The sequence below is a fragment of the Colossoma macropomum genome, unplaced genomic scaffold (assembly GCF_904425465.1).
Source record: "Colossoma macropomum unplaced genomic scaffold, Colossoma_macropomum, whole genome shotgun sequence".
Lineage (NCBI taxonomy): Eukaryota > Metazoa > Chordata > Actinopteri > Characiformes > Serrasalmidae > Colossoma > Colossoma macropomum.
In genome coordinates, this window is record NW_023494796.1 from 19,454,872 (window position 1) to 19,467,700 (window position 12,829).

At 40.9% G+C, this 12,829-nt stretch overlaps 1 protein-coding gene across 2 annotated transcripts in view; it reads right to left on the reverse strand.

Annotated features, from left to right (window-relative positions):
* Nucleotides 1-12,829, reverse strand: part of psme4a (proteasome activator subunit 4a) — a 78,671-nt gene that overhangs the window by 19,870 nt on the left and 45,972 nt on the right. For both annotated transcript variants that reach the window (XM_036583089.1, XM_036583088.1), the window contains 9 exons: nucleotides 12,076-12,207; nucleotides 11,332-11,541; nucleotides 8,172-8,308; nucleotides 5,908-5,961; nucleotides 3,304-3,433; nucleotides 3,033-3,141; nucleotides 1,471-1,624; nucleotides 1,193-1,262; nucleotides 683-808 (listed from right to left, as the gene is read on the reverse strand). In XM_036583089.1, coding sequence (XP_036438982.1) covers nucleotides 683-808; nucleotides 1,193-1,262; nucleotides 1,471-1,624; nucleotides 3,033-3,141; nucleotides 3,304-3,433; nucleotides 5,908-5,961; nucleotides 8,172-8,308; nucleotides 11,332-11,541; nucleotides 12,076-12,207 — 1,122 coding nt within the window. The remainder of the gene's footprint in view (nucleotides 1-682; nucleotides 809-1,192; nucleotides 1,263-1,470; nucleotides 1,625-3,032; nucleotides 3,142-3,303; nucleotides 3,434-5,907; nucleotides 5,962-8,171; nucleotides 8,309-11,331; nucleotides 11,542-12,075; nucleotides 12,208-12,829) is intronic.

A 12,829-nucleotide genomic window follows, 5' to 3' on the forward strand; every position in this document is an offset into this window, starting at 1 on the left:
GAGGTATGTGCCAGGCGTCCGTCTCCCGGGCCCCAATGACAGCTGTGAGAGGGCTGGGTCCCAACCCTGAGCAAGGATGAAACCCTGCAAGGGTTGCGAGGAGACAAGGAGAACCACAAGAGAGTGGTGTATGGCGCACGAGTCCCGAGCCCCACCTCCTGGGCACTGCCTCCTGTTTCCCAGAGAGGCCACTAGACTACACCTCACGTTTGATCCAGGCGGCTGAGCCGGTGACGGTGAGACGGAGCAACAAGCTCTGTCCCTCTCGGCTCAGGAGCTCACGCTGCCCTTAATGAAAGCCAGTTGATGGTGATCTGGCGTTGGTGACGTGAGCACCTTTAAAAAGAGCAGAGAACAGGAAACAGAGAGAGAAAAGGGACGAGCAGCAGCAGCAACAGACTGAAGAGCTGAAAAGCTCAAGTGAGAAAAGGACTGAAAAGTCTAGTGTAGTAGCCACTAAAAGGTGGCTAGTTTCAGTTTCAGTTGTGTGTTCTGTGAATGAAATAAAGAAATGGCTGCTGCAGATGTTTCTCCTGCCTCCAGCGTCCTTCCTGAGCTTGGGATAGCACATGGCATGCGACAGTCAGTTGTGAAATTTAGAAAAAAAGAGTTAACTGTCACTTTCAGCATAACATATCTGACTTTTGTAGAGTTTGTTTTCAGGTGCTTGAAATGTTTTCACCTTGAAGAGGCAGAAGCGGCGAGGGCTGAACTTGTCTTTACCCTTCCGGTCTTCCAGTGAGAGATACTGAATGAGCTGGTCTATGAAGACAGGGTCGGAGAAATGATCATAGATGATCTGCTCCCTCTGGGCACACACACACGTACACACACACACACACACACACATATGTATATATGTATAGATGTATTTTAGGCCAACACCTTTTGCAAAACTACTGTAACAGGCAATGTATTTGTAACCTTTTCACGTATTAACTTTCGCTGAGGCATTAAACTCTTCAGACTGGTTCCACCTCTGTAACACCTCTGTAAAGAATTCTGACTGCAAGTTTCTCTGTAACATTTTGCATCAAACCACTCTGAATAACATTGTTTACATCTTAACAATGCAATTAAGCTAAATGTTAAAAAATCTGCAGAATGCAGATTAAATAGCAAATATAAGAAGATAAGAAGTACTACATTTGGATGTTGAAAAGGGTGTTTTTGCTGCGTGTGTTTGCCATACCTCTGTCATTTCCTCTCTGGTTTTGCCTCGCTTGGGTTGCTCTTCAGAAGGTGCATACAACATTAGTTTCCTGCAGAGAACATGAGATGAGTATGACAGAGGATGATAAAGAGACAGGTAGAGAAGACAGCAGAGAGAAAGCCATGTTTATCATGACATATTCATTATAGTCTGTGTAAGTTTCCAATCTGTCTAAAACTAAACAATGTGCATGTGACTGACAATATATAATTTACTGTTAATGAGCATCTGCAGTAATTGTATAGTATTTATTTTACCGTGGCCAGGTGGAGTAGCCCCAGTGAGTTTTCTCTATGAAGCAGCACTTGTCCCAGTCCTGCTGGGAGCGAGGCAGTCTGCTGCTGTTGTACTGCAGCCACTGGTTATCAGGTCTGTCTCCTGACACCATCGAGTCTGCATGTTTACCACTCCCTAAGACACAAAATACAGATACAGATCTCATTCATTGGATAATTCAGTGAAAGATTGGAAATGACTTCTGATCAACAAAAAACGTCTTTCAGTAGTTCACACAGGATTCTCTAATATAGTCCTTCACTAATTGAAACTAAGTAATACATGCAGGTATATACAATGAGTTGGCAGTTTATTAGGTACACTACTATATAGGTACACCTTGTAGGTTTACAATTACTGATTGCAGCCCATCTGTCACAACATAATTTATCATCCCCCCCTCGACCCTACCCAGTAGAGAAGCGGAATCTCTACCGTTCCCCCAAAATAATGATATTATCACAATACTTGAGACACCATACAATTCTATTGCATCTATTAATTCTATTTGCTAATTGCGCGGGCGGCACGGTGGCACAGTGGGTAGCGCTGTCGCCTCACAGCAAGAATGGCCTGGGTTCGATTCCCGGCCGGGCGACCAGGGTCATTTCTGTGTGGAGTTTGCATGTTCTCCCTGTGTCTGCGTGGGTTTCCTCCGGGTACTCCGGTTTCCTCCCACAGTCCAAAGACATGCAGTCAGGCCAATTGGACGTGCTAAAATTGCCCCTAGGTGTGAGTGTATGTGTGACTGTGTATGTCTGTCTGTCTGCCCTCCTTCTGCATTCACCCAAAACTCCATCCCAAAGTAGTTGGATTGTCTTCCGTCTTCAAGACACATCAACAAAAGGGTGTTTTCCTAGTTTATAAACATGAAAATCTATTAATGAATATTGCTCTAGAGACTACAATGCTGCAGGGAGTAGGAATATTTGCAACAGATATACTGATTTATCAAAGCAATTTACAGCATTAGATGAAATTAATGTTAGGAATCTCATATTATTGAAGTTTTCTTGGCATTTTATAGTGATCTTCAGACTCCTAGCTTAATCATTCTCTCATGAGCAGGGAAACAATGTCAACAACTCCACTGACAGAAACCTTGGTCTCACCAGAAAGGACTGAGGAAGAAATGCATTTTGGTAATCTAATGTTTGGTTGTTTGTTTGGTCCCGCCTAAACTTTTCTCCCATGAGCAGGGCGAGAGTGTTATTTACTACTTCATTTACACAGACAGAAATCTTTGTCTGTGGTAGTAGTAAATGTCTCACCAGAAAAAATCTTATGGATTAAGAAAGAAATGCATATACATATCTATTAAGTATATCTATTAAGTATCTATTTTTCTAACATGGAGCTTAATACAAATTTAAACAATAAAATATTGACACTTGGGTGCATCAATACTATTTGTAAATCCAAAATGATGCAAGATTACACTACATATTATTGTGATATTGTAGCGATTCCCCTTATCTCTACCGCTCAATGACCGTGTATGGAATAAACTGACAACTTGATGTAAACTAACATATATACTTACATGATTCTAGAGATGTTTTGAGCTCAGAGATGTCATATGGACTAACTGACACCTTCTTACGAGGTCTCTTCAGCTGCTTCAAGATGCCAGCTAAAGCTGATATTGCAACCTGATACAAGAAGAACAGAGCAGTCAAGACGCCAAATGTGTTGGCATATATGTCTTAGTGTGTCATTCTTGAAGCACATGTATTTATGCATCAACTTGAAAAATATCTGTCAAAACATCCAGTGAGCTGTAGGTTTGCACAGATACACTCACACATGCCTACCTTGCGGACTAAGAGTGAGTCATGGTTGAGACTTTGAACGAAGAAGAGGACAGCACGAGAAGGTAGAGGGCAGTCGTCTCTAAGCATCAGGGACAGGAAGCCAATGGCAATATGCTCAAACTTCCAGGGCCTAATAGAGAGCACATGTGACAAATGAGATGCACACTGGACTACTAGTCTGCACAAGTCTCTAGTAAAATTGAAGAGCATGAAACTGAAGTCCAAACCCTAGCTCTACCCATGATTTCAAGACCTGACCCGACAGAGACCAGAATCTAAATTTGAAACCTGAACCTGACTCAAACCTACTAACAGAGATTGATTATCGCAGATATGGTGATTGACAGAAAATAAACTAAAAAAAATTGACTTATCTGGAAGCCCAACTTTTGCTCTACACACCTATAAAGATGGTTCTTCAAAGGTCCTTTTCTAAAGAATCTTTTTTGAGTGTGTAGCAGACACTGATTTAACTGGAGCAAGGAAGTACTCCAACGCTGATTTATTTCTGGCTAGTAGCAGCTGCAAATGGTTGCATCCAATGGTAAAACACAGTGAACTGAAATATGATATTTTTCTGCTAATTTTACTGCGCTTCTATTTACAACCCCATTTCCAAAAAAAGTTGGGACATTGTAAAATGTAAAGAAAAACAAAATGCAATGATGCAATGATGTGCATTTAAACCCTATATTTCGTTGAAAACAGTATACAGACAACATATCAAATGTTGAAACTGAAAAATTTTATTGCTTTTTGAAAAATATCTGCCCATTTTGAATTTGATGCCAACAGCACGTTCCAAAAAAGTTGGGACAGGGACAACAGCAGGCTGGTAAAGTTGTGTAATTCTACAAAAAAAACCCTGGTGGTTATTTGGCAACAAGTCAGTAACACGATTGGGTATAAAAAAGCATCCCAGAGACGCTGAGTCTTTGAGAAGTAAAGATGGGGAGAAGTTCAGTACTCTGTTAAAGACTGCACAGGCAAACAGTGGAACAATTCAAGAATAATGTTGCTTAATGTAAAATAGAAATGAACTTTTGCTTTTCATCACCTACGGTACATAATAACATTAAAAGATTCAAAGAATCTGGAGAAATCTCTGTATGCAAGGGACAAGGCCAAAAAACAGTATTTGCTGGCCATGATCTTTGGGCAGGACTGCATTAAAAACAAACATGATTCTGTAGTGGAAATCACTGCATGGGCTCAGAAATACTTCTGAAAACCACTGTCTGTGAAAACAGTTCATCACTGCATCAACAAATGTAAGTTGAAACTCTGAAACGTAAAGAAGAAACCATACATATACAGGGTCCAGAAATGCTGCCACCTTCTCTGGGCCCAAGCTCATTTAAAATGGACTAAGGGGAAGTGTAAAAGTCTCTTGTGGTCTGACGAATCAACATTCGAATTTTTTTTTGGAAATTATGGACACCATGTCCTGAAGACCACTCAGCTTGTTATCAGTGCACAGTTCACAAGCCAGTATTCCTGATGGTATAGGGGTATGTTAGTGCACATGGCATGGGTGATGTGCACATCTGTGAGGGCACATCTGTGTTGGCAACATATGCTGCCATCCAGACAATGTCTTTTTTCAGGGAAGGCCTTACTTATTTCAGCAAGACAATGCTAAACCACATTCTGCACATATTACAACAACATGGCTCTGTAGTAAAAGAGTCTGGGTGCTAAACTGACCTGCCTGCAGTCCAGACCTGTCACCACTGAAAACGTTTAGGGCATTACGAAATGAAAAATATGACAAATGAGACCCCGAACTGTTGTGCAGCTGAAATCCTATCTCAAACAAGAATGGGAAAACATTTCACTGTCAAAACTACAGCAGCTGGTCTCCTCAGTTCCCAAATGCTTACAGAGTTTGTTAAAATTAGAGGTGATGAAACACAGTGGTAAACATGCCCCCATCCCAACTTTTTTGGAAAGTGTTGTTGGGCATCAAATTCAAAATGGGCATACATTTTTCAAAAAACAATAACATTTCTCAGTTTCAACATTTTATATGTTGTCTTTGTAGTATTTTCCTGTAAAAACATGATTTGCCCATCACTGCGTCTGATTTTTATTTACATTCTGCACAGTGTTCCAACTTTTTGGGAAATGGGGTTGTATTTGCCAAGTTTAACATTTTGGAAAAAATAAAACATAAAATGTTTCATTAAATGTGCCATAACTTTTGCATACGACACATTTTATGTTCTATTTTTTCCTCATTCATTTCAGTACATAAACAATAAATCTGCATTACGGTGTGCAGAAGTGTGTTCTCTGTAGAGGATATGTTCTTATTTTCACTTAGAAAATCAACAAACATATAATTTGTTGATGGATGCCCAAGCTTTTGCATACGATTGTACAATTCCAGTCAAAGGTTTGGACACACCTGCTTGCATGCATGTTTTACATAATGTTTAATACCAATACTAGAGCATGTTTAATTTTATTTAAAAAAAAATAATGTAATATAATACTTAAAAAAAAATCAATAATTCCGTAAGTAGTAATTACAGCTTTCTTTGTGGATAGGTGTGGCTAAACTTTTGAAAGGTCCTGTCTATATTTATAAAGATAACATACATATTTCTGTCACTGAGGCAGTCCAAAAGATCCTCAACTAGCTTGTTGTATTTCCTGTGGAGGTGAGAAAGAGACAAATTATCCTTCCAGCAAGAAAACTGCAAAAACAAAGTGGGTAACAATATGCAATTTCAGAATATGACATTGTGGAGAAAGGAGGCGTGGCCGAGCGTCGAATGCAGGACGGAGAAGCCGGTCGGGCTGAACCAGCGGGCTAAATAGCTGATGATGTTCACCTGTGCCTTGTTTCTGCCAGCCTACTTATAGTCATCTCTTCCCTCAGTAGGTGGCAGAGCCAAGAGAGAGAAGGAGACCCGTGCTGAGCTGAGCTGAGCTGAACTAGAAAGAAAGAAAGAAAGAAAGGACTGAAAAGTCCCAGCGAGCATCTTGTCTTAATTTGTCTGTGGACTGAAAAGTCAAGTGGTTTTTGCGTTGTGTATAAATAATAATAAAAAGCTCTCCGTCTTCACACCTGCCCCCGGCGTCCTTCCTCCACCCATCATTAAAGTTGTTACATTGGTGCCGAAACCTGGGAGGATTGGACAAATGTCGCCATGGAGTCCTCACTGCTTGGAGAGATAGTCAAAGCACTCTCCCTCCTGCAGCAGACACAGCATCAAGTTCTCCTGGACATCCAGCGAGAAAACCAGGCCTACTTCAAGGCCCTGGCTCAGGGCCAAGAGGCGGACAGGAATCTTCTCTGGAGTTTGTTGTCAGCCACCAGTACTCCAGCTCCAGCTACCATCTCCATCTCGAAGATGAGTCCACAAGATGACCCAGAAGCGTTCGTGCTCTTCGAGAGAGCGGTGGAAGACTGGGGGTCGCCGAAAAAGGACTGGGCCATCCGACTGCTGCCCCTGCTCATGGGGTAGGTCCAGCTTGCTGCCCAACAGTTCCCTGCTCAATCGCAGCTGGAGTACGACGAGCTGAAAAAGGCCGTCCTCCAGAGGGTTGGTCGAACTCCGGAGCAACACCGTCAGCGTGCTCTGAGAGTTTAACTGGCCCTTTGTGCTGGCTCAACAGCTCCGCGATTCCTGCAGAAGGTGGCTCTTGTCTGAAGAACGCGATTCCGAGGAGGTGCTCGACTTGATTGGTGCTGGAGCAGCTTCGGTCCAGTGTCACCAACCGGAATGCTGGACAAGGCCACAAAGCTGACAGAGGCGCACATGGCGGCGCATTCGAGGGCAGGAACCCCCACCCAGCCTATACCTCTCTCTCCTTCTCTCTCTCTCCCTATTCCCGCTCCCAGAAAGAAGGGCTCTCTAGCCCCCAAACCCTTTCCCTGCTCTCGCCCTCCCTGCAACGCCCCCTGCCCACAAGATCTAGGGTGAAGCCTGGGCAGGTGCGTTGGCGATGTGGGGAGTCAGATATTTCCAGGACCAGCGCAACCACATGGAGGTCGGAACATTGGTCCGAGTTCCCACGTCGCCACCCACCTCCCCTGATCGAGCTGGAGTGTACCGCATTCCAGTGAGTATTCAAGGGGGTACATATCAAGCCTTGGTGGATTCTGGCTGTAATCAAACCACGATTCACCAATGCTTGATTCAAGACGTGGCACTGGAGAGGGCATATCGGGTGAAGGTGCAGTGTGTCCACTGTGATGTACACAATTATTCTCTCCTGCCCATTACAATCGAGTTTCGGGGAAAAATGCAGAGCTAAGCTGAGCTGAACTGAACTGAGCTGAACTAGAAAAAAAGAAAGAAACAAAGAAAGGACTGAAAAGTCCCAGCAAGCGTCTTGTCTTAATTTGTCTGTGGGCTGAAAAGCCGAGTTGTTTTCGCGTTGTGTATAAATAATAATAAAAAGGTCTCCGTCTTCAAACCTGCCCCCGGCGTCCCTTCTCCACCCATCATGAAAGTTATTATCGACATGTAAAGTTGTCACAGACATGTATTGTATCGATATGATTCTTCTGGTTGAAATGAGTCCAAGGGGATTTTCTAACATGGCTCAATCACTCCCAGAAAGAAGCTGGCTAACTTTAAGTTTTCCCCTCACTTTGGTAACCAACATATTTGTGTGATGTCTTCACAAATGAGTTAGCATGTTTGAGGTATTAGCATGGGTATCTGATCCTCATCAAGCAATATCTGCAAACAGTCTCTGTCTGCTCCATTTCTCTTTCACAATCATTATTGTACTCGCCTGAGAAACCTCACAATTTCAAACAGCTTGGGAACTGACCCTTGGTCAAATATCTTATGCACTTGCTAATATGTATCTAGCTTACTGAACAGCGTACAGGTAGTTGTACTTACTGTACTGAGGCTCTGTTCTTCTGTTCTTGCCTCTGAATGCCCTCCAGTTCCTCCTCTTCAGTGGCCACACTCAGGCTTGGCTTTGGGTAAGTGGAGTTCAGCATCTTCATGGCCACGTCTAGACAACTCTGAGGTATCTGCCCAGTTAAAGCACAAATACAACAATACTTTAAAAGAAATATCTGAATATAGAATGTTGTATCTATCCACCATCTACTGTTTATTATGTACCTTGTGCTTTATACTTCACTAAATGTGAACGCTTTGGTTTTATCTTCTATCCTCTGCACTTCATGCCATGTTTTGCCCTGATATATTTGCACTATATATTTACCAGGTGTACACAATGTTGGTGTATGTTGCTACTACAGATACCAAATTCCTCTCAGTGATCAATAAAACATATCCAGTTTATTCATCCATTTATCTATTTCTCTATCTTTATTTATCTATTTATCTAGTAAAAATCATCTTTCTATCTAATCATTCATCCGTCAGTCTATCTATTGACCCATTTGTCCATATATATTCACCTGTCTATCCATCCACTTGTCTATCTATCTATTCTTGTCTCCCACATTCTCACCTTCCCATTTGTCTGTCTATCCATCTGTCCATCTATCCCCCTACCTACTTAGGTCTATTTATCCATTCATCCATCAAGCCGACCACAAAAGCTTCTGCGGCCACAAGATTTTACAGACCAGATCATTTAAAGTACAAACATCTATTATACAATTAGCAATATAGCCTGTCAACTGTGTTTGTTTTTATGATATAGTGCAATACACTGAACCCTAAAAACTTAAAAATTAACATTTTCTAACTCATCTAAGAAGTTAGCTGATGTTAGCTACTGGATGACATGCTGAAGAAAGGAAATTTGTAAAAGGTGGACTGGTTCAGTTCAATAGGTTCATATTATTATTTAGCCTCCAACTGACGGCATAATTTATTTGGCTGCAAAGTGTTCAACACAGAACGGCAATTACTAGTTTTCTGTTCTCAGACATGGAAAACCTAAAGAACTTTACATATCAAACACAACTTATTTGTGCGCACACCCAAGACCACAAAAGTGCAAACAGTTCTGCCGTTTAAGAACATGTAAGGAATCTGGCATAGACCATTTCTTATCATCAGACTCAAGAACAAATTTAACCTTGGGAAGATTCCAGCTTCTGCATGAGGTGGTAAAACTGTCTTTGCTCCATTTAGTTTTCCAGAATGGAAAGAAGCCCCCTCAACGTCATCTCTGTCACCTGAAGACATTCTGACCTGTTTGGTCTCTTTTCTGCTGGAGAGCCGAACGATTCTGAGCACAGAAGATAACCATTCCAGTGGCATGTCCAAATGGACATGGTTTGACAAGGAGTGTTTAAAAACCGGGCTCAGCTCGATTTTCTCAGTTCAGGACAGGACAGTTAACTAACCGTGTTCAGGGCCACAGAACTGTTCGGCGGATGATGGCAAGCTTAGCTATCCGCTGATTGGTTCTATGTTTTTGATGATGCCACCGCATCTTGCTGTGTTATTTCAAACCTGAAAACGATCAAATAAGTTCACTTCACTCACACGGATGGCAAATAAACAAAACGATGGCACGATTTTAAATCCACCATTCAACAGATGTCAAAGCTTCAATCTAACAACAATATCTAAATGTTAGTGCTGCTAACCAGGAGAGAGCAGCTGGTTAGTATTAGCTTAAAAAGTATGCTGCCAGCTTTGCTCACCACAGAACAGGCTTGATTCTGACCAACAAAAACTTTACTATGACCTAGTTAGCATGCATATATCGGTCTGCTGGCTTGATAAGGTTGGCACCTTGCCGACTGTATGCCAGTCCGCACTCTGACTACTCAGATTATTGTCCTGCATACAAGGTCTAACTAGTATCTCCTCTAACAGACTTTAAATGCACACTGTTATTTCGGAAAACAGACTAAGACTATTATTACAAACTACTGAGCGAAGAAAATTAAAAGCTAGGCCTAATATAAAATAATTTTTAAAATGTTGTTGCCGACACTGTGCTAGATAGATTACAGCTGTATAACCACATGTATTTCTGAAACTGCTGTTAAAATTATTTACTACACTAATTCACAAAGGATAAAAAGTGGCATTCAGTCTAATCTTACACAGGCCAGTGGCCACCTGGAAAATGCTGAGTTATCTGGGAAGTTAGGATGATAATAACCAATAATCAAATCTAAAGAAGCGAAGTTGAGCACCTGGTGTTAGAAGTACAGAAAGTTGATATTAAACCTGTTCTGTGGTGTTTGAATCTGTAGCCTCCTAGCTAAGCTAAAGCTACCTGGCTCCTCTCTCTAACTTTGCTTAGCTAATGAGATTCAAACCCAGTATGGGTTCAATTTGATTAAATGGTGCTCTGCTATCATAAGATAATTAAAAAAAATTGCTGTTGGAGTGACAGAAGGTTGAAATCAAACCTGCCTGTAGTGTTTTCAGCTGTCCTTCAACGGAAAAGAAGTCTTTACCCATTTGTTTGTTTACTGTCTGCTGTATTTTTCTTTGTTTGGATTATAAATGGTTTTTTATAGTTTTTTTCAGTCTGAGATATGGTGGCTGTTTCACTTGTAGGTGGTCCAGCCTCAGGATCTTTCTTTATGAAAAACCCTGGTTTAGCCATTTCACATGATGGACGAAATCCATGTGAACGTACTAAGAAATGTGTGACTTGCTCTAAAAGTGTAAACATAGTGTAAAATAGCTGCAGCATCTAGCAGTACCCACAATGTATATTTATCCATCCACCTCTGTAGCAATATATTAGTTGTTTTGTCCATCTGTCCATCTATCAATCCATTAGTCTATAAAACTATCCATTTGGTCATCTATCTCTCTATCAACCCATTTGTTTATATATTTAACCATCTATTCATCCGTTAAGATATTTATACATTATCTATATATCCGTCTATCTCCTTATCCATTAGTCTATATTGGTATTCATCTATCAGTCTTCATCTGTCTGTATATCAAAACTTGAGTCTATCTGTATTTCCATCTGTGTATCTAATCTGTCCATCCATCCATCCTTCCATCCATCAATATTCTTTTAAGAGGCAACGCTAAAAGCCACACCACTTTAATTCCATTCATTTCCAGTCTGTGAACATGCAGTTGGGCTTACAGAGAAGTCAAAGCCGATGGTCTCGTATTGCCGGTGAATTTTGTCAGCGAGATCGTCAAAGAGTCGCACTACTGAGGGCTTCTCCAGATACATGGTGGGACTGAGACCACAGTGCACAATAGCGGGCCACGTTAGTGCTATGCAGTCCCAGTACTGAAGATTAGCCAAGCACACTCCATTGTGGTTCCCAAGAAGACAGTACAAGGCACCCTGACGGAAGGAGAGATAAAAAAAACACTTAAAACACTGGGGAAAAAAAAACTTCATTTGAAATTTTAATTTCCTCACCGTTACCTTTTAGCTAAGTACGAAAAAATACCTACAAAGATTAACATTAAACAGCTATTTACAAACTCTCTGAATATATAGCACTCATCAAAGTCTTCCTTGGTACCAACAGCAGGTTTTGCTTAAATAATGATTTAACTGTTGTCTTTTGTAATTACTGTTAAAGCACATATTAAAGCCCCAAACACACCACTGAAGGTTGAGTGCTAATGAATGCAGACAACACAACAAGGGGTTAAAATATATGGGCTTTGGCATTATTACCAAGCTAGCACTGTCACAAGTGTTACCACAGACATGTGTGATATTGTATACTAGAAAAACCTGGTTAATCTTTAATATGTAGAGTTAATTAAAACTGACAAAGAAAACATACTTGTTTATTAAAAGCATTTTCAAGGTTAGAGTTATGCAGCCTGTTAGTTATATAAACAGTTGGTGGCTTGTGAGTCATACTTTGAATTGCTGCTGGGTGACGTTGGTGCAGCTGGGGTCCAGGTATTCCAGCACTCGAGGGATGATGTCTCGGCAGCAGAAGTTGTAGGTTCCCAGGGCAGTAAACAGCACACTCTGAGCTTTACTCCTCACCTTTCAGAACAAAGAGACTCGTCACAATGATATGAAAACATAAAACTAAAAGAGCTAAAATATTTTTTTTGGGTTGTTGATGTTAAAGAAGAATTGCACCAATTTTCCAAAAGTTCAATCGTTGAGATGTTAACAGTCATTCAAAGTGGTTTGATGTGAAATTGCGATAAAAGATCATCTCAGTTTACTCAGAATTTAAATAAAGGTTGAGTGACTGATTGATTGATTGATTGATTGATTGAAATAGTTAATTGTTGAGAAACTTACCAACTTGGATTTACAATGGAGGTGATAGAAACTAGGAGCTGCGATGTGTAAAGGTATATAACCACCTGGCAAATATACAATGTCCAAATACAATGGCAAATATAACCATTGTATTTATTATACAAAACAACCAGTGTCTTCTGAGTTTTTATATGTAATGTTGTTAATAGTGGTGAATTCAAAAAGTTTTCTTTGGGTACTAATTGGCCTCTACAACACCTCATGATCTCTGTGTCCAGAATGTATTTTAAAAAGTACATTTTAGACCAAAACCTTTTCTCAAAACGTTTGGAAAAAAATGTCTCTGGCATCAGGGTTCATAATCATAACCATTTCAGGGAATGGCGTTCTGTTC